The 26,004-nt window shown below is 43.1% G+C and overlaps 1 protein-coding gene across 5 annotated transcripts in view; it reads right to left on the bottom strand.

The window, feature by feature from the left end:
* LOC310878703 (putative E3 ubiquitin-protein ligase HERC1) overlaps nucleotides 1-25,584 on the bottom strand; it is an 84,326-nt gene extending 58,742 nt beyond the window's left edge. For 4 of the 5 annotated variants that reach the window (XM_083793067.1, XM_083793068.1, XM_083793064.1 and 1 more), the window contains exons 1-17: nucleotides 25,549-25,584; nucleotides 21,094-22,108; nucleotides 17,660-17,755; nucleotides 16,504-16,686; nucleotides 14,673-14,885; nucleotides 14,209-14,307; nucleotides 13,981-14,077; nucleotides 13,753-13,896; nucleotides 12,949-13,076; nucleotides 11,753-11,897; nucleotides 10,841-11,012; nucleotides 10,190-10,324; nucleotides 9,299-9,464; nucleotides 3,742-3,867; nucleotides 3,232-3,441; nucleotides 2,892-3,044; nucleotides 356-488 (exon numbers count right to left, since the gene is read on the bottom strand). In XM_083793067.1, the coding sequence (XP_083649193.1) occupies nucleotides 356-488; nucleotides 2,892-3,044; nucleotides 3,232-3,441; nucleotides 3,742-3,867; nucleotides 9,299-9,464; nucleotides 10,190-10,324; nucleotides 10,841-11,012; nucleotides 11,753-11,897; nucleotides 12,949-13,076; nucleotides 13,753-13,896; nucleotides 13,981-14,077; nucleotides 14,209-14,307; nucleotides 14,673-14,885; nucleotides 16,504-16,686; nucleotides 17,660-17,755; nucleotides 21,094-22,077 (3,184 nt within the window). In that variant the 5' untranslated portion in view covers nucleotides 22,078-22,108; nucleotides 25,549-25,584. Of the gene's footprint in view, nucleotides 1-355; nucleotides 489-2,891; nucleotides 3,045-3,231; nucleotides 3,442-3,741; nucleotides 3,868-9,298; nucleotides 9,465-10,189; nucleotides 10,325-10,840; nucleotides 11,013-11,752; nucleotides 11,898-12,948; nucleotides 13,077-13,752; nucleotides 13,897-13,980; nucleotides 14,078-14,208; nucleotides 14,308-14,672; nucleotides 14,886-16,503; nucleotides 16,687-17,659; nucleotides 17,756-21,093; nucleotides 22,109-25,180; nucleotides 25,313-25,548 lie in introns of those variants that run through there. The other variant, XM_083793065.1, reaches the window with a different exon arrangement.
* Nucleotides 25,585-26,004: the final 420 nt, after the last annotated feature.

The following is a 26,004-nucleotide window of genomic DNA, read 5'->3' as shown; positions in this document are numbered from 1 at the left end:
CACCACTCATGCTCATGACGGATACATGATACACACGGACATTCCTGGTTGTAGGAGTGGTTGCACCACTCAAAAACCACGAATGACCGTTTGAAGGGCGTGTGCACGGAGGATCGGGATGTAGGCTGTTTCTATGACATGGGAGTGGGAGTCATATGGAGTCCAGCCGTGGATGTGAAAATAAGGTAAACATATTATTTTTAAAGCTGGATTAATGCTCTTTAATCAAATCTCGTGTTCTCGTGAATGGCCAAGGAGGGTTTAATAGCTTCCCTCGAGATATCTCGAGGTTGGCATGGATTGTGTTAATTGAGGGCCTAAAAACAAGACAGCAGAGAATGCATGTGGTTCTTACTGTGCAGCTTGTGGGTAATATGCCGGTCTGAGTTGCTCTCCTCCAACAGTGCGCTTGCCCTCCTGAAGGTCTCACCAGCATATGGTAGCAGCAGGCACAGGTGCTTATGGAGCAGCGCCACACTGCTGTCATCCTGCAAGACAGTGACGTCAGTGGAATCATTCACTACATACAATTAGACAGTATGTCTATGCAACTCAAGGTAACAGTTTTTTTTTTGTAATAACATTTATCCCACGATTTTGCAACCCATTTTTCACCCAGTGTCAATCATCTAATGTGATCCTGGGCTCTACACACCCTCTGCCAACCTGGGGAGAGCAACGGACTGACCTCCTTCAATGCATGAGCGTCCAAGCCGCTTCTTTACACCTGACAGGGGGAAGTTTCCCCGGTTGGACATAGCACGTGGAAGAAACACGTTATTCCAACCAGTTCCTTTCCCCTCCATCAGGCACCCCGGCTGGCCAGGGGGAGGTCAGTTTAGAGACCAGGATTACTGCATGTCTTTTTGTGAGGGTACCTACCCTATAGGGGACACGGGGAGAACATGCAATCTCCACACAGAAAGGCCCTTTTGCCAACCCCACCTAGGGTATGGGCACTGATGACGCGGAGAAGAGAACACGCCACCAGCACCCACAGCGTCCCCAGTGGGAATCGAACACACTACCGACTGTTAGGGCATTAACGACTTGAGATTTTTCCCTGTCGACTTGTCGGACAGTAAAGTTGAAGTCGTATCGATTTATCGTTTCTGGCGGGGGGGGGGGGGGATTTAACAGGGGCGGGTGGAGCTGCCGCGCGCTCAAATACGGAGCATGTCAAACAAAGCACTGCGCATTCAGTGGCCTCTCCAATATGACACAGTCACAGTGCATGTATCATCTATATCAGAGGTTCCCAAACACCGGTGCCGGTCCGCGGGACACGTGGCACTGGTACGCAAGAGGGGAATTCAAAGTTTTGCGTCGTTTAAAAATTTCCAATCTTTGTATCTTTAGCAGCAGCAGCTGTAGGCTATTTTGTGACGATCGCGTTAATGAAACCAAACGCTACACGCGGTTCCGGTACAGGATTATTATTTCATGTGAATCATGTCAAAATGAAAAGATGATGTTATCCAGGTAAAGTAGTGGTATTGGCACACAGCGCAGCAGCAGCACCGAGAACACAATAAGAGATATAACATTATTATTCTCCTCCTCCTCCTCCTCCTCCACAACTCGATAACGTTCTCATGTTAGTTTGTTAATCATTTTCTGAGCCATGCAAATAAACAACAACCCGCACTGACCGGAGACGGAGAGGTTCATGTGCCCTGCGCGTAAAGCTTAGCCAGAAACAGACAGTCATTGCGTCAGCATGAATGTAGCCTCGGGAACCCAGAAGTTATATTTCCATTTTCCAGCACGGAGGTGAGGGGGATATCGTTTGGGGGTAACGTTTGCGTGCTTCTATTTGTTACTTCTCTGACACAGCGCAGTTCAAACAGACTTCAGCCAGTCTCAATAGTGGGACACCGCGCGCTGAGAGCCACATAGCCTACACAGCTGCATTTGGTTTTTAATTAAGGGCGCGTTCTGAATGCAATGAGAAAAGGGGAGAAAAAATAAATAAAAAAGCTCAACTTTCGACTCGCGCTGCTGCGAGTCGACTCGTGACTCGTTTATTGATAAATCGGTTTTTTGATGAATGCCCTACCGACTGTGCCACCGTGCCCCGCGAGGTAACAGTTTAACCCATTCTGAACGGGAACCCATTTTGGTGTCAGCATCATGTCGTGCTTTAGCTATTTAAAAATAGCAGATCTACAAGCTCATATCGCGCCACCGAGTGGCGCGATACGAGCTTGTAGGTCTGCTATTTTTTGAAAAATCGACTGACATTTTTAGAATCTGATCTCAGGTCAGAATGGGTTCATCAGACCAGTGTGTGTCCAGTGGAAACCTCATATGAATCTGATCTCAGGTCAGAATGGGTTAAAGCAGGGGTTCCAAAACTGTGGTGCGTGCACCCCTTGTGGTGCGCGAACACCCTCTAGGGGGTGCGTAATATGAAAAGGGTAATGGCGGTTTTATGGTGTTATTTAGCACAAACGGCAAAATCTGGTAAACCAGTTGTAAGGAGATGTATAGAGCAGCTGCGGGAGTATACAGCAGCTGCATGTCTCTCAGCGCGGTGACATTGTCATTATTTGCCATAATCATATTAAAAAATGTATACGTTTTCGGCCAAATGCAACGAGACTTAGCGTTAGGGGGTGCGTCAGCTAGGTCGAGACGGCCAAAAAATGATGTACCATTGCAGGCACACAGAATAGCTCTGTCTAGTCTGTCTGTCTGTCTGTGTGCCAGGAACTAATCACATAAACCAATGGATCGATCCGTGCAGTTTCTCGTGTGCACTGCCAGTAGGCCAATAAAGTAAATCGAAATATTTAACTACGATTTTATCCTGGAAGTCAACGTGATATGATTTCCCCTGTTTTCAACCGACAGCGAAGTTTTGTTGTAGAGTGAACCGATTGGTGTACCTCTATGCTGGTGTAGACGTAGCAGTGGGCCAGCAGGTGTTTGTGGAGGGCAGACAACAGATTGTGGAAATGAGAGGGAGGATCAGTCTGTCTCTGACTTTCACTAGACTGCTGCTTGTCGCTGTTCTTCTCAAGTTCACCAAATGCTTGCTCCTGCGTGGGCACACATTAGCACAACTTAAATTACTTGAGTATTAATATATATATATATATATATATATATATATATATATATATTATGAGTGGGCCCAACACACAAATGTACACAAATAAAACAAGACACACATTTACAAAATTAAACTAGAAAAAGTTTGTATTTTGAATACTTCAAAATGTATACCGTGTAGAAGCCGATGCTTAGGAGAAGGGTCCTGAGTAGAACCTCCACCAAATGGAGATGATCGTAGGCCTCAGGAAGGCTGGATGAGGAGGGTGGACAATCTGTAGGAATGCCTGAACCCGTCAGCTCCCCAGAGGTGCTGTATCCTAGTAGAGACGCTACGTGGCTCTGGTCCTGAAGGCTGCTTAGTACCATGTCCAACTGCAGACGCTAGACAAGAAAAGGACAAAAAAGCATTTAGCATGTTAATAAAACTAAACTATTTAATAGAAGTCCACAAGCTCACAACACGTACCCTAACCCTATTTTCAGTATTTGTATGCGACACTGCTGTACAATGACGTATACAATAGAGCTTAATACTCAATTTAGTAGATAAGATTATAAAAATATATTATGTTGAAAATAAAGTGATCAAAAATCAATAGAATGATCACTAAGAAATAATCGATAGTTGCAGCCATGGTGTCTTTTTCCTTTTCAGGAATGCAACCTAGCTCTAGTGCTTACCTGTCCTTTGGAGAGGTTCTCCCAGCTCTCTGGGCCCTGAGGTAAGAGGGAGTGGAGCAATTCTGTTCTCTCTCTGAGTGGAGGGAGTAGTAGAGATGCCCCAGTGGACAAAGTGCTCATCACCGCCTGTGCACGCACACACACACAGTCACACACACACACACACACACACACACACACACACAGTCACACACAGTCACACACACACACACACACACACACAGTCACACACACACACACACCCACACACACCCACACACACACACACGATTACCAACTTGGCAAATAATTCAGAAAGAGCTGATATGGTTTTGCATATCATCATAATATCTGTAAGTGCTAGTTTGTCAGCTTTCACCCTTGTCCATAACAAACCCACTGATGCACCCATTCTATGGGTTTAGGTGTACGCAGTACAGGAAGAACTTCATTGTCCACTTGTTACTTTCTTTTTGCTTTGCGTTTAATTCACATAAAGTGTATAGACAGCAGTACAAAATACAAATGTCTTCCGTGTTTACTGGTAAAAACCTTGTATCCACTAGGTGCATGCCTTCTCCCCCCACACCTGTCCATAATTAAACCCTTGGCCTGGGAGGCGTGCCCGTCTGTGCCCAAAACAATAAATCAATTAGCCAATCATCTACCGAATATTCTAGGCTAAATAATAACAGAAATAATAATCAAAAAACACAGTGAATTGGCTTCTACACACTGGCCCCTAATTGTGCACTATATAAACAATTACTGCTAAAGAAGCCATTCACAAAACTAAACATGGTATGTGGTATGTGTCATGTAATTAATCTTGACTGATTCTTCTGATGACACTGCAAAAGAAAGAAATAAGGGAAAGAGTAGAGAAAGAAAAGTCAGTTATCAGTCTTCTTCTTCGGTCTGTTGCCTCCAGTAGCAAACAGAGAAGGTAGGTAGGGCTTTCGGTTTACAGTGTTCATCTTTCTGGAGGGAGATGTTGATGAATCAGAGTCCTGTTTAAGCTCCTCAGGTATCTTCTGCCTTTTGATCATTTTCTTTCTGGAGCTCTGCCACCTTCGTTTCTCTAGAGTCCGTTCTTTCCTGCCACCTTGGTACAATGGTACATGGTCAGATGTTTGTGTGGTTCCATTTATTTTTCCACCACTGGCCTTTTGTGATGGGGAAGGATGTATTTTTCCATTAAATGGTTCTCTCACCACTCTACACAGCCCTTTTGCCGTGGCATCCTTCCTTTCCTGCATCCTCTCTTTTCCAAACTTTCTTTTCAGGCTACCAAGATGCTGCTCTCCTATGCAGCAGTTGTTTGGCAAGATGGGAGTTTCATTCCTGAAAGCCAAGTCAGAGGAATAATGACCACACACAGAGGGTCTGCGGGTTAAACCATTAAGAACCCATCCCACTTTGGTCCTTACTGCATAGGGACCGTCTTCCTGGCTGTTAATGACTTCCCATGGTTCTATGACCTTGGGAGCGTTGGTTCCAATGAGCAGATCTATGTCAGAGTCGATTTGGTGTAGTTTGATGGCACTCAAATGTGGCCATTGATCAACATCCTCCTGCCTGGGAATGTTGCTCTCACTCACCGGCATGCTGCTGTGGGTGTAAACCTCAGGCAAATCAACAACATCCTCTTTGTCCAGCGCAGACACTTCCAATCCATACACTGCATATGTAGAAATAGTCTTTGACTGCCCCATAGTTTGCAGCATAATGTTGGTCCTTCGTTTTCTGACATTCAATTTTTGTGCAAGGCTTTCTGTGCAGAATGTTCCTGAGCTGCCAGGATCCAAGAAGGCATAGGTTTGTATGATTGTGTCACCTTTTTTGGATTTTATCTGGACTGGCACAATTGAAAATGTGCAATCATCGTTTCCGGCCCCAATATGACCACATAATGTTGGTGCAGTAGTTGCATCGCTAACTGCTGGTTCAGCCTCCTTAAATGGCTCAGCTTGTTCAGGGAATTCTCCTTTGTCCTCTTTTTCAATGTGGAGAATTTCTGGGTGTTGTTGGCTGCACACATTGCAAGTCAGTCTATTGACACATGTTTTGCTAATGTGGCCCTCCCTTTTTAGGCAGCCGAAACATATCCCCTTCTCCTTAATGAAGTCGATCTTTTCCTTGTGTAATTTTCTTTTGAACTGGTAGCACTTTTCCAATGAGTGATTGCTCATTTTGCAATACAAACAGCCTTGGGGTGGGGGAGAGTGTACCTTTTCCTCCACCACAGCAACATTAGTGGCAAAACTGCTTTCTCTGTGGCTCTTCAAACCCTGACTGGGGGCGGGGGGGAATGCACTTCTACTTGAGGAAGCGAGTGGGGTGTCCTGTATGTTGCCAAACAATGGATCTGTGGCTATTCTGACCTGCTTTTCAATGAACTGGACCAGATCATTAAACATGGCCCTATGACCCCTTCGCTCTTGCAGGTCATAGGCAGTGCTTCTCCATTTTTCCCGCAACTTATATGGCAACTTTAGAACAATGCTCCTCATGTTGCATGGTATGTCCAATTCTCTCATATGCATGATTTGTTCTGTTGCATTGCAACATCCACGTAAAAAGAGAGAAAAAGCTTGTAGTGCCTTGACATCGTCAATTTTAATGGGTGCCCAACTGAAAGCCATTTCCATATATGCAGAAGTGATTTTTTGTTCATTTCCAAAGTTCTCTTTCAAAAGATGTTTTGCTCTTAGATATCCCTGTTGAGGAGGGAGATGCTGACAGCTATGCACTATCTCCTTTGGCTGACCCCTGGTGTATTGTTCGAGGAAGTGCAAGCAGTCACCAAAATTGTTAGTTTTCATTTCAACACCATTTTCAAAAGCTCGCATAAAGGCATAATATTGCAGAGGATCACCATCAAACACAGGAATAGTTCTAACTGGAAGAGCAGATGCAAGATTCTGTTGAACTAATAAAGAGGTTATTTCATTCTGTTTTTGCATTATATTGACCATGTCATTCTGACTGTGGTCATACAGCACTGTGGCTTGAGAACCTGGCACCAGGGTAGAAACCCTGGGCAACCTTTCAGTGTCATTGGTTGGAATTGATTCTTGAGCCTGGGAATAAACAGTTTGTGAATTTGTAATTTGCATGTTGGGTCTTTCTTTGGGCCGGACAACCTGTGGGGTAGCTACAGAGTCGGTTATTAGAGTCATGTTGTAATTCACCTTTGCAGGATTATAAACTGTTGCATTAGGATTGAGCTGTTTCGTGATTTGAACATTATTGTCATAATAAGAGTGCCTTCCATTGGATGCTCTTGAGCCACTCCTTGATCCATTTTCCTCTAAAACATTGATTTTTGCATTAAATGCTGCCAACTCTGTATCGAGTGTTAATTGTTCCCTTTGTCTCCTCAAGTTGTCACTTTTTCTCCTCAGATCCTCCTCCTGTCTCCTTAACATGTCCTCCTCTGCCTGCAGATTATGTTGTTTCTTTAAGGCAGCAGCATGCTCCAGAAGGGCTGCCTTTTCAGCTTGAGCTTTGAGAAGTGCAGATGATGCTGTTGAAGAAGTGCGTGAGGTTTGGGACTTGGAGCGGGACTTAGCCCTGCTTGGGACATTGGAAACACTGTCGTCTGGTCTTATGTCATCATCAATTTCTGTCCCAATTTCACAGGCACTAGCAGCAATGGTTTGTGATTGACCAGCCTCATGAAGCCACCTTTTCACATCCTCCTCAAATTCACAGTACTTTCTCTTTTTTCGTTCAAACCATTCCTTTTGCTCATTAACCTCCTCCTCGGTCAGAGGCAACGTCAAAAATGCATCATATGTATTACTCATTTCATCAAAACATGTTTTCAATGTGTTCAGCTCAGATTGCATTTTTGTGACATTCTCATTGGATTGCATAAGCACTTTGACTCTTTCAATGTACTGGCCGGTGTGGTTGCTTTTTGTTTTTAATGTTTTCAGACAGTTTTCCTTTTGTAAAGCCATGCCTTTTTCTGTTAACTTTGGGGTCCTTTTTGCCAGTAGTTGCGCACCATTGCTGCTCACAGGCTCCATGACATCGGACATATTGCAAATTCCCCTTTTGTCACACAATAAAGTGCGGTGCAAATGTAAACTTCAAAGGAAGCGCAGCCGCGCTGTTGACAGTTCACAGGGTCCGGTCCAGGTGCAAAGATCGCAAAGCAAATGCCCAAATAAATAAAGGCAGTGCAAAACAGGCGTTTGTGTCACTAATAAAAGTCCGGCAGTGACAAAACATCAATAATAATAACGGACGGCAATGCAGAAAACTTGTCACCAATAAAAGTCCGACGGTGACAAAACATCAATAATAAAACAATGGACAGCAGTGCAGCAATTGTCAGCAACGTGTCACCAATAAAAGGTAGCAGTGAGTGACACACGAAAAATAAAATAACTCCAGTAGTTATTTGCTGTTTTCCTGTACAGCCTTTTCGGTGTTTCATTACATACCATGGGCTTGATATTGATGAGGCTTAGTTTGTGCTGCGTGCTGCGCGTCCACTTGTTAATATTTTGAGTTTGTCTTTTGTCGTTGCACTCCTTCCAGACTCCAATCCTCGATCCGTAGGGCCTTTTCAAATTAATGTTCTTTGTGAATCATCACGATGCCCAGTTCCTGGTTAGAGTCCTCTTCGAATGGATGGGTTTTTACTGTTGTAAGTGCTAGTTTGTCAGCTTTCACCCTTGTCCATAACAAACCCACTGATGCACCCATTCTATGGGTTTAGGTGTACGCAGTACAGGAAGAACTTCATTGTCCACTTGTTACTTTCTTTTTGCTTTGCGTTTAATTCACATAAAGTGTATAGACAGCAGTACAAAATACAAATGTCTTCCGTGTTTACTGGTAAAAACCTTGTATCCACTAGGTGCATGCCTTCTCCCCCCACACCTGTCCATAATTAAACCCTTGGCCTGGGAGGCGTGCCCGTCTGTGCCCAAAACAATAAATCAATTAGCCAATCATCTACCGAATATTCTAGGCTAAATAATAACAGAAATAATAATCAAAAAACACAGTGAATTGGCTTCTACAATATCATATCATCATACTATAATTCAGTCAATGTCTGTGTGTGTGTCACTGTGACTGCCGTAGCTCCTCACTGCCTGCACCAATCGCTCCCACTTTTCACACAGGCATTGACCATAATAATATGGAGGTCTTAACAAAGCCCTTTTTTCGATTTGACACATTAATGATTAATAATGAATTTATTAGTGAATAAAAAATGCAAATCTCACAACGGGTAAGGGCTAGTTATTTACAATATAGCAGACCCTGAATCAGTTAGAGACCACATAGATCTACTGCTTTGACTGGTGTATATTTTGATATATACTTTACTTTACTGCAGTGCTTCTTAAACTTTTCTTTTTATGTTGAGAACCCCCAGTTTGATATGCATTATTAGGCCACGGACCATTTTAAATGATTCCTTTGATTCTATTTGTACATCCGTAAGTGTTCACTTGGTTCCTGACTATTGATCATTTTAGGTGGGACCCCCTGGAGTCCCCCCCTGGGGGTCCCGACCCACAGGTTGAGACGCAGTGGTTTTACTGTGTACCTGTTGTATGGAGTCCGGTACGTTGGAGTCCATCAGCCTGAACAGCAGGTTCCTGAGGGGTGGGCCCTGAGCCCCCAGGACCGTGGCACCAGTGCACCCAGCATGGGCCAAGGACAGGTGGATGGACAGCAGCTTCATACACAGCAGGACAAACTGCTGCTGCTCCCTGCAGGACCACACACACACCACTGTTCATTTGGACAGCAATTCTTTTGATTTAGTTCTGTTACCATTTTGGCGTTGATTGCGTCGTAATGGGCCGATTTTAGATTTGGTTGCATGCTGAAAATAGCAAATCTACAAGCGTGTGTGTAGTGTGTGTGTGTCTTTATCTGCCTGCTCCAGTGTTAATTTTGTCGACTAAAACTATGCCAACTACTGTACCTATTTTTCATTGACAAAACCTAAAAATATTTTGTATATCAATTTTGTATATCAATTGTCAACAAATAAACTAGATGAGTTAGGGAGGGATATAGTGGAGAAGAAATCTTGTAGAACTAAAAGACGAAGTCATTTTGTTTGGGTGTTGCGCTCTGAAATTAGCAGATCTACAAGCTCACAACGCGTTAGCTTGCAGATCTGATATTTTTGCTGAATGCTCGCCCCAGAATAGGGATACTAGGGTTGAGCTAGGCGCTAAGTGGTTAAAGAGTGATCAATAAAATGTAAAAGGTAAACTAATGTAATATTAGATATTGTTTCGTATCTAAAAAAAGTACACATTCTTAGTTTTTGGGGTGCTAAACTGGCTAAGAAATCATTTTGAATGTATTACTAAGCTCCATTCTTAATTCGGACCTCACAGCATAAATAAATAAAAGCATAAAACATAAGGGACACACTGCAGTTAAATATTAATGTAAAAGTTAAATTTTTGATGAGGCGCACCTTTTAGATGGGAATGGGGTGGGGGGGGTGTCATCTCCTATGCCGTCACAGTAGCGTTCCAGGAAGTTGCGCAGGTAGGTGAACGTGCTCTCCTCTAAATCCACACAGAAGGGCCGATGCCACGCCACCAACTGTCTACGAGGAAAAAGGGTTCACACTTTGGTGCTTAACCCATTCTGACCGGGCACCCATTTTGGTGTTGGCATCATGTCATGCTTTAGCTATTGAAAAATAGCAGATCTACAAGCTCATATCGCGCCACCGAGTGGCGCGATACGAGCTTGTAGGTCTGCTATTTTTTGAAAAATCGAAGAGCGACTGACATTTTTAGAATCTGATCTCAGGTCAGAATGGGTTCATCAGACCAGTGTGTGTCCGGCGGAAACCTCGCATGAATCTGATCTCAGGTCAGAATGGGATAATGTGCATAGAGGAGGTCAGGTGGCAGCGTTCCGTTTGGAACACACCCACACTCACACACGCAATGAAAGCATATCTCATGTCTTAGCCCATGAGATAATTTGGGGAACATTTAAAAAAAAAGATCAAGTAAACATGTAAGCAGATTCTTCCATTTTATCTGATCATAGTTCTATGGTAGCCAATCAACTAAACATAAAGAAGTTTCGTTTAGTCTTATCGAGGCGTTACCTGTCTGTGGGGACTGCAGTCCAAACCAGGCTGTGGGAGGTGCCAGCTGTGATCTGTTGAATTGATACACCCTCCAGACCAATCACCTTCTTGGGTTTGGTGACGCGTGTGGTAGTGTGACCTTGGCCACACTGTCCCATGGCGTTGTTGCCCCAGGCGTAGACTTCATTCTCTGGAACAGAACAGAGAGAAAACATTCTAGGACATTTTGTGGAGCACCTGCGAACCTCTATGCATGAATGATCCACTTACTGTACATCCTGGTGTGCTTATATATTTGGGTAAGTCATTTAGGTAAAAAACATGATTCACCGTATTTAGGCATACAATGAAATAAAATCACTTGTATTTATATTGGCCACATGCCGTCTTACGTTGTCTTTTAGTACCCTAAACCAACATTAAAGTCCATAGACTTGGCTGGCAAACGATTTACACCATACTGTAAGTAGCCTCGTGTAGCCATACTAATATGCAAGGGGCAATATGCATTGCAAAGGCTGATGGAAGGCTGGCTACATGAGGTTGTACGTCATAAGTGCTCTACACAAACATTGTAATATCCTCTAAGTCTACTTGCCGGGCAAATGATTTACGGCGTTAGTGCTCTAAACAAACCATAGACTTGGCTATAACAAAATCTTCAAAAGCCATGAATTGAAGGGGCTAGGGGCCCTCAAAAATAGGGCTTTTAACCATTTAAACTTTATTGACCTGTGTCGCCTAGGGGTTTGTACATGGCCCTGTCTTTTTTCAGCTCTATGCCAAATCTCCCAGAAATCTACAAGCTAGGACTATTTGTGACAAATGTTCGCCTACAGTGAATTTAACACGTATCAGTGTTTATATAACTATAAAGCTCTTCAGATAATGCTCAAAGAATGGGTGATGGTCTGTCTGTAATGGTCTTACCATGTGACAGAGCCAAACAATGGCTGTCTCCACAACAAATATCAATGATCTTGGTGACGCCAAGTTCTTCGATGAGCCTAGGCCTCAGAGAGGTGGTGTCAGACGAGCCACAGCCCAGGCATGGGCCACAACCCCATGCAAACACCTGGGGGGAGACACATAGCAGTAGTTTTCAACCTTTTTTCCTATCAAGGACCATTATTTATTCAGCATTTGAGCCACGGACCACCACTGTCCTTGGGCAAGACACTGTCGACATTTAGCCTCTCAGACCCAAAACGAAAGAATATTTTGTTGTCCTTGGAAAAGATTTTGTCCACAATTGAATTCCATGCTGTATTGATGTTGGTACACCATAGGAGACATAAGGCAGACGTTGATCAAAATAATAATAATTTGACATGCTCTAATTGTGTAGACTTCTTGTTAATGACGTAGAATAATGCAGGTGATTAAGAATAATTTAACTCTTGAGAGCGTAAAATTTGGTTACCAACTCTCCATCATTTAGCTGGGGACCAGTGGTCCCCTCAAGGACCACTGGTTGAAAACCTCTGCAGTATAGTGAAAGCATTTCGATGCCAACACACAGTAATAACATATCTACATGAACTATAACACACATCCGAACTATGACAGGATGTTATGGCCTATGTTCAAGTAAAAGCAAGAAGGGTTTTGCACACCTCAAGTACCTTAACCCATTCTGACCTGAGATCAGATTCATACGAGGTTTCCGCCGGACACACACTGGTCTGATGAACCCATTCTGACCTGAGATCAGATTCTAAAAATGTCAGTCGCTCTTCGATTTTTCAAAAATAGCAGACCTACAAGCTCGTATCGCGCCACTCGGTGGCGCGATATGAGCTTGTAGATCTGCTATTTTTCAATAGCTAAAGCATAACATGATGCCAACACCAAAATGGGTGCCCGGTCAGAATGGGTTAAAAGGTCTATGGGGGGGGGGGGGGGGGGGGGGGGGGACACTGCACCCACCTACTGTATTAAATGTAGCCAACGGGGGACACTGCACCCACCTACTGTATTAAATGTAGCCAACGGTACAGGCAAAGACAGTAGCAATTCTGTACTTCTCTTTCTAGGTCCAGGACCAGGTACAAGGAATGTCTACACTAGAAAAGTAAAATAGATAGGTATACATCCCATATTATAATGCCATGTTTGAATCTCACCTGTCCAGAAGAGGTGAGGGCCAGAGATGCCAGGCTGCCAGCACAGACCTTCCTGATGACAAATCCATGCAGGGCCTCTATTGCCTTGGGGCGATAGGCACGGATGGTGTCTCCATGGCCTAGTTTACCTGTCATCAACATACCATTGCTGAATACAACTACAAGACTCCTGTCATAATAGATCAATATGGGTAATACTTTGGGTGCTGTCCTTCCGGTTTCCGACTGTGCAAGGACTATCATCACACAGGATGTCTGGATTTCTCTCAATGCAATTTTTCTAATCCAATTTATACGACATATGTAATGTTCTGCAGCACAGTTAGCCCATTTAGTACTGAGACCAGATTCTACAAATGTCTTCACATTTTTTCTGAAAAACCTACATGTATGTTTCTATGTCAGTGATTCTCAAGCTATTTCGTGTCAAGGACCCCAAAAATTATATGTAATTGGCCGCCGACCCCCATATGAAAATATGTTGTTTCAGGGACCCCCCAGAAGCACGTTCAAAGAATATAAAAATAATCTGAAAGAATATTTATATATTGAAAGATTTGCGACACATTTTCATGATTTTTCAAAAATAGCAGATCTACAAGCTCATAGCGCAGCACTTGGTGCCGCGATATGAGCTTGTAGATCTGCTATTTTTCAATAGCTAAAGTAAAACATAATCCTTAAAACACTAAAAGGGGTTCCTGGGTCCAGAATCGGTTAAATGTCATTTTGATGTACCAAAAGAACAAGAGTACAGGATGATTACATGCATGAGTTAACCTGGAGAGATGTGTTTAAGCATACCATTGTCTCCTCCTCCAAAGGACCACACAATGCGTCCATCTTGTGAAACGGCGATGGTGTGTGAGTTACCACAGGCCACCTGACCTACACCACTGATGTCCTTCACTAGTGTAGGTACGTTCCGATTGTGACTGTCACTAAGGCCTGTAACAAAGAGAGAGAGAGAGATAACTGTGATTTCTACGTTTTCTTTCTTTCGCTTATGCATATAAGGAAAACTCCATGTACCTAGCCTGCCATAGTCCCCGTGTCCCCAGGTGTAGAGTTCTCCATCGTTAGTGACAGCAGCACTGTGTCTGTAACCAGCAGACACACAAACAACAACCTGGCCAAAGACAAACAGGTCAACCAGGAAAAGGTCACGTGGACAGAACGAGATATAACACTAAGATACAATTCATCACAAGCTACTGTACTTTCAATTGGTCCTTTCCGAAAAGCTAAAAACAGGCTTACTTTCCCTACAAGAGGTCCTTGTATTAGCTTGGGATATTTCTGCGTGGCACTATTCCCATGTCCCAGCTTCCCATGTTCTCCATCCCCCCAGCTGAAAACCTGCAAGATAGATCAAAATAAATATGGGATGGGGCAGATTTAGCTGTCCAAACAGTGATTTCCACAATGTATATACTGTATATATTTGTTGCCACATCTTAAATGCAGTGATGTACTGTAGTACAACAAAATCATATTCTATAATTTGTCGTTTAAATGAATGGTCAATAACATCATTAACATGTGGCCTGTTCCGTTTACGTGAGGTCAAGAATCTGTCTTGGCATGGGGAAAAGAAATCCAGGTCATACGAGAGCATCTCAATTGAATTGTCATGACCCCACTCTTTTAACAGAGTAATCGTATGCTTTGAACATGTCACAGAAGCAACCCCAACACAATGGAAAGACTATATTCCCCCTTACCTCTCCCTCAGCTGTGATGGCTAGAGTGTGCCCGTTGGAGCCCTTTGAGGAGGACACCTTCTTCATGTTTTTGTGAGGCTCCAGCACTAGTTTCTTGGGCATGGACTGATTGTTGGAGTCCCCCAGGCCCAGACGGCCATAGCTGCCTTTCCCACATGCTTTCACCGAGCCGTCTGCAAACACTGAAAATGTACAATACTGGCCTGCCTCCAGCTGAAAGAAAGAGGTTGAGCTAAATAAGTAAGGAAGGTTGTGGCCAATAAATGAAAGATACAATCTTAACCCATTTTGACCTGAGTCAAGTTGACCTGATTCTAAAAATGTCTTCTACATCCTGACAGTTTTCTGAAAAAGCTATGTTTCTATGTCAGTTGTTCTTCGATTTTTCTAAAATAGCAGACCTACAAGCTCGTAGCGCCCCACTCTGTGGCGCACTATGAGCTTGTAGATCTGCTATTTTTCAATAGCTAAAGCATATGCATTATGTTATGCTATGTTAAGCATTGGGTTCCCGCCCAGCTTAACAAATCACGACTATATTTTAGGTTAAACTGTCACTGTGCGATAAGCAGCCCCTACTGATAAACAAGGGCAATTACAATAACAAGCCATTGTGTTTCAATACAACCAGCTCTCTCCCTCCCCTGTGGCCCGTGCCCTTCCTTGGCTCCCCATCCCTCATCTATCACAAAACACCCAAGAGAGCATGGCACACAAAGAAAGAACAACCTGGAGGCTCTTTCACTTTTGTTATCATGTCAAGTTAACCCATTTAGCTTTTAACCTTATCTTTTACCCACTTTAACCATTATTTTAAACTTTAGCTGTTGAAAAATAGCAGATCTACGCGCTGCCGTGCTACGAGCTTGTAGATCTGCTATTTTTTTTTAAATCATGAAAACGTGTGCAAATCAAATATTTGTGCCCTGAAACAACATATTTTTAGATTGGGTTGTGGCCAAATACTTTTCTTCGTTTGAGAACAAACTGACATACAGTAGACACAGGTTTTTCAGAAAACTTATGTCATGATTTAGAAGACATTTGTAGAATCTGCGGTAGAATTTGTTCCCAGGTCTTAATGGGTTAAGTCGCAACCTAGGCTAAACACTAGGGCTGCGAATCTTTAGGTGTCCCACGATTCGATTCGATTCCGATTCTTGGGGTGACGATTCGATTCAAAAACGATCTTTTCGATTTTTCCGATTCTCGATTCAAAAAAGATTTTTTTCGATTCTAAAGCAGTTTTTTTATTTTTTATTAAAAACAATTAAATAGAATTTTAGCATGATCTACTCCAGTCTTCTGGCATGAAAGCAGAGTACGTTTAGTAAAAAGCTTGTATAATTGTAAAAGTTTTATCAACTGAAAGATTTAAACACACAAAGGTTAAATCCAAGAGTAAGAACATTATATTATTTAGCTTGCACAAATTTGAACCAGTACAAAAGTTACAAAATCTCTTCTCACTCAATACCAGAACAATACATTAGTATTAAAACAGGTGTAAAATAAATACAATTGGCAGGCTTAGCTTAGCTGGTAGTAAATGCACTATGCAGAAACCCAGGCCATAATGCATTGCATGCACAGGTATTTGTGCAAGAAAAAAAAAAGAAAAAAAAAACGATTTTTGAAAAATGAGAATCGATTCTGAATCGTACGGCATTAGAATCGCGATTCTAACTCGAATCGATTTTTTTTGACAGGCCTACTAAACACGTTCCGTACATCCGTACTCTGCAGTGGTGGGCAGGTACTACCACTACGCCACCGGGCAGAGCACAACCCTGAGACACACACAGGAAAGGGCAGTGCCACGGTACTGTACCATCTGTGCATCGCTGAAGCCTTGTGCCAGCTTGGGCTGCAGAATCTTCTCCAGGGTTCCCTCTGCCAGCTGGTGGCTGCTGTTGCTGCCCCACACATACACCAGGACCGTATCATTCTCGGAGCCGGGTGCAGTCGTACCTGTACTGCACGAGCACTGGCAGTAAGAGGCCAAGTTACAGATCTGACCCAGGGGAGAGGGAGAATAAGGCCATAGATCAGTGGTTTTCAACATTTTTCATTTCGAGCCCCATTATTTGTTCGGCATTTGAGCCACCGACCACCATTTGATGAGATTTAGCCTCTCAGAACCAAAACTAAAGAATATTTTGTTATCTTTGGATATTTTTTGTCCACAATTCCATGATGTGGTACCATAGGCGAGATAACATGCAAACAATCAAAATAACAATTCTTCTACATTCTCTAATTGTGTAGACGTCTTGTAAATGAAGTAATGCAGATGTTTAACAATAATGTAACTCTTGAGTTAAAGATCTATAAGGGTCCATTTGGTTACCAACTCTCCATCATTTAGCTGGGGACCACCTGGAACCCCCTCAAGGACCACTGGCGGTCCCGGACCACTGGTTGAAAACCACGGCCATAGATCATAGATCAGTTGTAGAAAGTAAACTATTCAAGTACTACAATTTTGAGGCACTTTTACCTTGCTTGAGTATGTCCATTCATTTACCAAAACTTTATACCTCTACTCCACTACTATCTCAGACGCAAATTCCACTACGATTATTTGAAAACCTTTCTTACTCGTTACTTTGCAGATTGTTATTACAAAACATGCATTAGCCACTAAAGTCATATTTTGTACCTCAGCTATTAAAAAATAGCCGATCCGTTGTGAGCTTGTAGATCAAATAGTCCTAGAAAGCTATTGTGAAATTCATAATGAGTACGTTTACTTTGGTACTGTATTTTATGCCAATACTTTTGTACCATTACTCAACAATTTAACAAATGTACACATTTGAATACAGGCCAGTATTTCTATAGTGTGGTATAAAGTAGCTACTTTTACTCTTTTTTTTAACGGAACACTACTTCTACCACTGATAAAGATTCAGATGGACAGTGGACAGTAAGAGTTCTGTAATAAAAACACAAATCAAAATAACATTTTGAGACTGATTTCTTACCTCTTCAAACAAACAGAGAGCCACCTGGGAGAGTCTACAGAGCCCATCTGCATCTTTCTGCAGCACCTGAGTATTGACGGAGTCCCCAGCGAAACCCTGAAGGTATCAAAACATAGCAAATGTGTTTGATCTCCTTAAACAAGTAAACCTTTGAATATTATAATATATAATCGTACTACATACTATTATCTGAGATGATGATGAAACAAGTTTCTTTATTAGGAAAGCAATACCCCTTGAGATGTACCATGTCGTTTTCGAGGGGCTCCCAACACAGATACATGTCACAATCATTATTGTACATGTAAACAACAAAACAAAACTAACTAGAAAAAGTGCCCTACTGGGCACAGGTCTCCACCAGGATGAGCAGATGTGAAGAATTCCAGGCAAAGGTTTTTCCTTGGCCTCTAGGGAGTTGGCATACAAAGTTATCCACAGATCTGTGCAGTTAGAGGTAAAAACAGTTTTCGGCCAGTTATAGCGCCACCTTGAGGCTGAGTTGAAATTGTTCATGTGGCATTTCGTCCTCGGCCTAGTGGGAATGTGGGTGCACAATTTCACGGAAATCACGCGATGTGTTCATGATTTGCAGCATTTTTTTTAAACTGAGCACTCCTGTGAACTTTGGAAGCCAATCTTAACCAATCAGGATGGAGTCTGAGAAATCTGAAAGACTGGTTTCGTTGGATGGCTCTAGAGAGACTGTGTACCAATTTGTGTGATGTTTGGACAGAATCTGTAGGTGTACTGTGCAAAAACTTGTTTTGCACAAAGCGGCCTCCTGGTGGCGCTATAACAGGCCGTTCTGGAAATCTGAAAGACTGGTTTCGTTGAATGGCTCTAGAGAGACTGTGTACCAATTTGCGTGATGTTTGGACAAAATCTGTAGGTGTACTGTGCAAAAACTTGTTTTGCGCAAAGCGGCCTCCTGGTGGCGCTATAACAGGCCGTTCTGGAAATCTGAAAGACTGGTTTCGTTGAATGGCTGTAGAGAGACTGTGTACAAATTTGCGTGATGTTTGGACAAAATCTGTAGGTGTACTGTGCAAAAACCTGTTTGGCACAAAGCGGCCTCCTGGAGCGGCCTCCTGGTGGCGCTATAACAGGCCGTTCTGGAAATCTGAAAGACCGCTTTCGTTGAATGGCTCTAGAGAGACTGTGTAGGAATTTGCGTGATGTTTGGACAAAATGTGTAGGTGTACTGTGCAAAAACTTGTTTTGCACAAAGCGGCCTCTTGGTGGCGCTATAACAGGCCGTTCTGGAAAGTTTGGGGCAGAGGTTCATCGTTGGCATCCAGGGAGTGTGTGTGCAAAATTTGGCATCGACCGGGTTAACGGTGGCCGAGATTAGCTGCTCACGGACGGACACACACACGGACACACACACGGACACACACACGGACGGACGGACGGAGTGCAAAACATACTCTGGAAAGTTTGGGGCAGAGGTTCATCGTTGGCATCCAGGGAGTGTGTGTGCAAAATTTGGCATCGACCGGGTTAACGGTGGCCGAGATTAGCTGCTCACGGACGGACACACACACGGACACACACACGGACACACACACGGACGGACGGACGGAGTGCAAAACATACTCTCCCCCTAGGCCTTCGGCCTGGTGGAGACAATTACATACAACGTACATGGACAGGACAGAACACTATTGCAAACCTTGAAAACCTTACAGCCTCATTACGGCATTGAATCCAATCATGACATAGTGTGTGATTCTGCCTATTGTGTAACATTGAGATATGGCAAAAGTGTTTTTTTGCCTGCCTTTAGCAACTTAGTTATTATATAAGCATTACTGATTGAGGCTACAATAATCTCATTGTGCAAACATGTTGCAAAGGAACAATAGCCTTACCCACAATATGGATGTTGAGGTTTTTGGTGAACATTTTTATTTGGACATTATTATGTGGACAAATTTGACTGAGGGACTGCCATTGCCATCGTTTTTTCATGTCATGAACGCAGGGAATCATAGCATCAAATTGATATATTGGTTGTTCAGTTTGACCCAACAGTTTTGGAGATTTTGAAGTTTTGGCTTATAGAGTAATACCTTGCAGAAAACAGCGAGTTGAGAAAACAGGCTTGAAAGGTTCACTTCTGTGGACTCTTAACATTACACCTAGCTACAGTACATGTTTAAGTATGTATTTCATATTTACATGTCAATTCCGGTCTGATGTTTATTTCAGACATGCTCTAGTATGTGAAGAGTCTGCCTGTGAAATTAACTCATTTTGGATAAAATATAAATAAATTCAGTTTTTCTCTGGTGAAAAGCTGGAGGTTGCACAATGGCAGGCTCTCAGTCAAAATCTGGTCACATATTGGACCAGCCCTGCATAAGTAAAAAAACACAAAAAGACAGACAGACAGACAGACCGACATTGAGCACTGCTGCTAGTGATGCTAAAACACACTTACATGGTTATCTGTTATCTGCAAAGTGTGACTGTGTCTTATGTTTGAAATGAATCACCAGTCAATCAAAGGTTACTATGTGAAATAGGGTTTTGCTGTCCCACAGTCACTTTGCAAGTATTTTGCATGAGGAAGTAAATACAGCTACACAAGTTGACAATCAACTGTACATGAAATTCCCCATACACAGCTGTATCTGAAAGGTGGCAGACCATGCCACTGATGCCAGGATACAGTAGCCTCAGGAGAGATTTCAGTATGTGTGTGTGTGTGTGTGTGTGTGTGTGTGTGTGTGTGTGTGTGTGTAAAAAAGGGAATATGAAAAACGGTGCTTCCCAATTATTCGATTAATACAAAAAGTATAGATTAACCCCTAGAAAATAATTGATAGCTGCAACACTATTAGCAGAGACTCTTATCCAGAGCCACTTACAAGGGCAGAATCGTAATAAGCAGACAAGGCAGAGTAAGCATAAACTCTCCAGTCAATAAAAAACAAGTCGAGTACTGAGAGAATAATGTAGCGTAGCGCCTCGAGGAAGCTCGCATGCCAGGTAAACAATGAATTACTACAGATCCAATTAGGTTTTGTGTAAGTGGAATGAACGAGTGATATTTATTTGAGCCAGAATAGCTCAGAGCAGAATGCAAACAGTGGGACGAAAACTGCCTTTCTGCTAGTTGGAGGCGCAGTGCTTTGTGGGTATAGTGTATTAATTACTGCTAAATAAATGTGAGCAATAAAAAAACCTGTCACCTTGAAGAGAATTCAAAATAATTACCAGCACTCACTTCAAATTATATATCATATTGTCTGGCACGGGCAGCAACGACACACAGTTTGGTGTGAGCCTTCCTCAGCGTGTCAAAAACGCGTTTGCCTATTGTTGAATGTTCGCCTATTATGACATTCCATTCCATTAATAATAGCTATAGTTATGACAGGGTGAAGGAAAATGCACAATCAGCTTATGATCCAGAATAGACGTACCGAGTACTGCTTCATTTGGAGAAGGGTTTGATGGATGAGTTCAAAGCCCACACCCGCTTCTGTCGTGGACTGCTGGGATGTCATTGAAGATGACGAAGATTGGGAGGACATGGAAGAAGATGCAGCAGAGGCAGCCAAGGCTACCTCCACCCACTCCAGAAGAAACTTCAGCGAGCCTCTCTGCATTGCAAGTCCCAGCAAGAGCTCCAGGGCCAGCCTACGGCCGGCCCGATCTGCCCCGCCGGCTCCACAGCTCACAGATGTCTTTTTCAGGAAATTAGTTACCTGCGCCAAACAGTCCAATCCAACTGCCGGGATCTTGTTCTCATTGGCTAGGGAGAGTGGTGGCAATGAGGCTAGCACAGAGGATGCCGTTTCCAGCACATCGTTGCAGAGTGCAGGCCCAGGATCCAAAGACGCTGCATATCGCCAGTTCTGCTGTAGCAAGGCGAACAGCAGACTAAGGCCAGTCCTCACACCCATCTCTATCAGAACATCTGTGCCCGATTTTGCTTTGCACGTGTCGCCAGGAAGCCACGGCTCTGAGGCTGGCTCCACGGCACCGTTCTCCTCCCCAGTGGATGTGGACTGGGGAGGCAGCTGTGTGCGGAATCGGTCGTGGTACTTGTTGTGGAGGGCATAGTAGATCCTCTGGAGCACCACCAGTCTGTGGTGGAGGCCCAGAGCGTAGGGGCTCCGCGAAAGCACATGGTTAGAGAGGCGGCGCTGGCAGTCGAGCAACGCCGACAGGTACTCCTCCCTCTCCTCGACAGCACAAGACTCGTACTGGAAGTCTGGCAAGCGAGGACCAATGAGCTCTTGAACAGGCTGCGACAGGCCCACCACCTCCTTGCTGTGCAGCAGCTTGTCATAGAGAGCGGCAGCACCATGTCTTGTGGCGGTTTGTACGCCGTCTTCTGCAGCCCAGGCACTGTTTAGATGGTCCTGCCACTTTTTCATCACATGGGTCTGGAAAGGCACCATGTCAGAGCATTACATCAACTCTGGAGTACACCTAAGAGAAAAAGACAACGATTGGATTTACAAAATTCACATGCGCCAAAGCTCCCCTTCTCTCATATCCAGACTTCTTACATTTTGAAAATGGCACAAATAAATACAGTATAGTTACTCATTTGCTTGCAATGTTTGTTTCTCATATTTGTAGTCGATATTTTATTATATCCAATATTGTTTGAAAGGCTTTAGATTTCTGCAGAAATGTACCAGCCACTCTTTCCTTGGCTTTACCACACGAATAATCACCTTGTATGTCAAAAAAACGTAAACTGTATTCAATGTACACAAAGTAGTTAGTTATTATTTAATCGCAAGCTCTTGCTAATATTTTTCATTTCGTAAAACCCACAGATTCATGAAAAAACATGAAATATGAAGACAAAAGGTTTCTATGACAAAGGATTTGTCATTATGGCATGACAAATCTAGTATGACAAAAAAAAAGAGTTATTGCCACATGTTTTAGAACATGCACTGTGCACTGATTGAATACAATACATACGATACATGTATGCAGGTAAAACAAAACAAAAAGATCTTCTGTCTTTATTGACAACATCAAACCAAATAATCACCCAAGCGATGTAGCAGCGACATTGATTGGGTGATTATTTGATTTGATCAACACAGCTAAACAGATCTGTTTATCATGTGTTGATGATGCACATTCTTGCCTTCTTCAATTGTGTTGCTACACAACCCACTAGAACCCTATGAAATGAAGACGGACACATATCGCTCCAGCCCAGACGTACACAGTAAAGTAGTGTGGTTCAGGTAGGAGTTCAATTATACTGTATAAGCAGAGGTTCCCAACCACTGGTACAGTACTTGAGCCCCCCTCTGTTGGTACACAGAGGAGTCGCCCGGAAAAGGAGAACAAAGACAAAAGTGGAATGAAATATGAAATATTACTACAGTACAGGTAAGCTAGTTCTGACTGACTTCTGACTAAGCAATTGGTTAAAATAGGTGCTGAAATGAGCATGACAGCACACCTAGCCGTTAATAGAAGATTTGAGAACTTTGAGAACAGATGAAATCACATTAGAACTATCATCGTGCTGATTTAGTAATTAGACTGAGTTTTGTCAAAGCAGCAGCGTCATTGGCTTAGGAATGGAGCAAAAAGGGCAGGTACTGTTTACTGTATACACTCTTGTATTTTAACAAAATAAACAAATAATAAATGTTATTTATTATGGTGGTACTTGGATAGACAAATATTGTGGTGGTACTTCAGTATGAAAAGGTTGGGAATCAATGCTGTATAGGACCACCGGGTAGGGCTGACTCGTCAATATATGTGCGTGTTGGTTTCCATGGTGGGGTCAGCGACAGAGGGCCTGTCCTGGACTAAAGGAGGAACACACCCCTGACACCAGTAGTAGTAGTAAAGGCATTTGTCGTGCCCCCCCCCCCCCCCCCGTGATCTTATCTACACATGTTCTGTTTCAGAGCGAAAGCTGTCATCCTTTGACACACGATCCAAACAGTGCAAAAAACAGCCATGGTCACCGTCACACAGCCTCGACCCAGCCTGTATGCTCCACATTCCCATCCTGCTTTGATAACTATCAGCACATTTTTGAGGGCTAACATTAAGCACGCAGCTAAAGGTCTCTATCTCTCTCTGTCTCTCTCTCTCCACACACACACACACACACACACACACACACACACACACACACACACACACACACACACACACACACACACACACACACACACACACACAAGATTTGAAGATAGATTCATTTCACAGTCAGACAGAAAGATAGCAACTTGGCCAATTTTATAGCACAATGTTGAGCTGTAAAAAGCCAAAGCTAAGAACCAGGTTATTTTCATGCTCAAGCCAAACCACATTCTTATGTTCCTCATTGCCATTCATAGCTTCTATCGATGTGGAACATGCACAGCACACAGTCTCATATATGACCTACTGACTGACTGCCTCTTTCATTATGGTATTGTGCAGTCACATCTCTCCTGCCTCGCCTATGGCCTGCCAGCTACTGTATATGGTTTCCACTCTTGACAAAAATAACAAGAAGCAGTGATACAGCGAAGGCCTTGACATGACGCCTCCAGTTGTGGAGTGATCAAACATGAGCAATTTAGGTCAATATTACTGCACTGAAAAGCTACCTTGCCATACACCTGCCAGGCTTTACACAGAACAGCACAGTCCCAAATTTGCAACGATGATTTTAAACCATTGGTTCTCAAACTATTTCATGCAGGCTCAGCTCCAGGATATCTATATAGAAAATAGCAGATCTACATATCGAGCATATAGACCGGCTATTTTCAAATAGCCGAAGTAGGTTATAGTGGTAAAACAGATTTTGATGCTATACTGTATTAATACATTTTGCTGGGGACCCCCTAGGGTCCGAATTTAAACATCCAATGGCCAAATCGGAATGCAGGCCAGGCAAAATTAGATCAGATTATTAGATGAGAATCTGTTTTATGGCAGAAGAAAGAATTTTTCAATGGTTAATTCCATAGGTGTCTGACATGCAGCATGATCTCTCTATCCAGCAACTCTCTCGCAGGCTGCAGGTAACATCTAGTAATCACACCCGGTCACATTACTTGCGTTTTACTCACACCCTAATGTGAGTAAAGAGTAGACTATAAGGCTTCCTAATGTAGCACTATATACCAGATTGATTTTCAGCAACTTCAGCCCTGACACATTAATGTGACGTGTGTGTGTCATACACAACAGTGTGTGTGTGTGTGTGTGTGTGTGTGTGTGTGTACACACACACACACACACACACACACACACACACACACACACACACACACACACAAATCAAATAAAAGCTATAAGATTGCATTATCCCACGTCTACGTTTATCAGTGGGAAACAGACTGAACTGACATGCAGTATAAAATATAGTTATAGTAACATTCTGGCTAATAATGTGAGTTGCCTAACATTAGCTGCCTAGCCTGTTGGGAGCTATTTTTACAACATATTGGCACGGTTCGTGCTGTGTTAGTTTGCTATCGTGACAGCTGATGTGACAGTACATAACAGTAAATTCACCTTGTCATTTTCCACCAGTATGACCTATTATAGCGACGAAAGCGTGCATTCGACAACGACACGATTGTCTTTTTATAGCCATATTACACCAACATACATACTGTACAGATTCCCCCGGTGTGTTTCGGTTTCGGAAGGTCTGTCTGCATCTATAGGCTAACGGCTAGCTGCCTCCTGCAATGCAGCTAATCCGTCTGCTAATGCTAACGTTGCGTTGCATTAACCTGACGTTAGTACAGTATGGTGAAGGCTTCTGCGTTTATAGTTGTCACCTCGCAGCGACATCAACTCCTCTAAAGGTAAACACAAACACGCACACCACCCAGGCGTCTTCATGCAATAAACATCTGACTGGAGCCACCGCCTACCTTTACTGATGGACTGTCATTGTCCCAAGGAGTAGAGTCTACAACGGTGTTTCTCAACCAGTGGTCCACGGACCACTAGTGGCCATATGGCATAATGACAGGTGGTCGTGAAGTCTAACTCTAAGATCCACATGATGGAACGGACGCTGTTGTAATTCTCTGCAGGGCGTTGCTGAAAATGAGCACCTGTGCTCAGCTATACTTCCCTGGGTAAAAAAAAATAATAATAATAATAAAATATTGTAAAATGTACATGGCCACATGCAGGGCTGCTAGGGCTTCGGTTTCTGATGTACTTCTGAACCTCAGGATATTATATCAGCTTCATTTGGATCATGGCACATTTAAAAGTGCACTGCCTGCAGTACCACCCAAACTGTAGGCTACAGTGTGCCGTATTTGACAGTGTCATATATATTCCATAGGCGGCAGGCCTAATGTTGCGAATGTTGTTAT

This window comes from Protomyctophum parallelum, assembly GCF_964188405.1.
Source record: "Protomyctophum parallelum genome assembly, chromosome: 21".
Classification (NCBI taxonomy): Eukaryota; Metazoa; Chordata; class Actinopteri; order Myctophiformes; family Myctophidae; genus Protomyctophum; species Protomyctophum parallelum.
The sequence above is the reverse complement of the archived record's forward strand: the minus strand, read 5'-3'. Positions and strand labels throughout refer to the sequence as shown.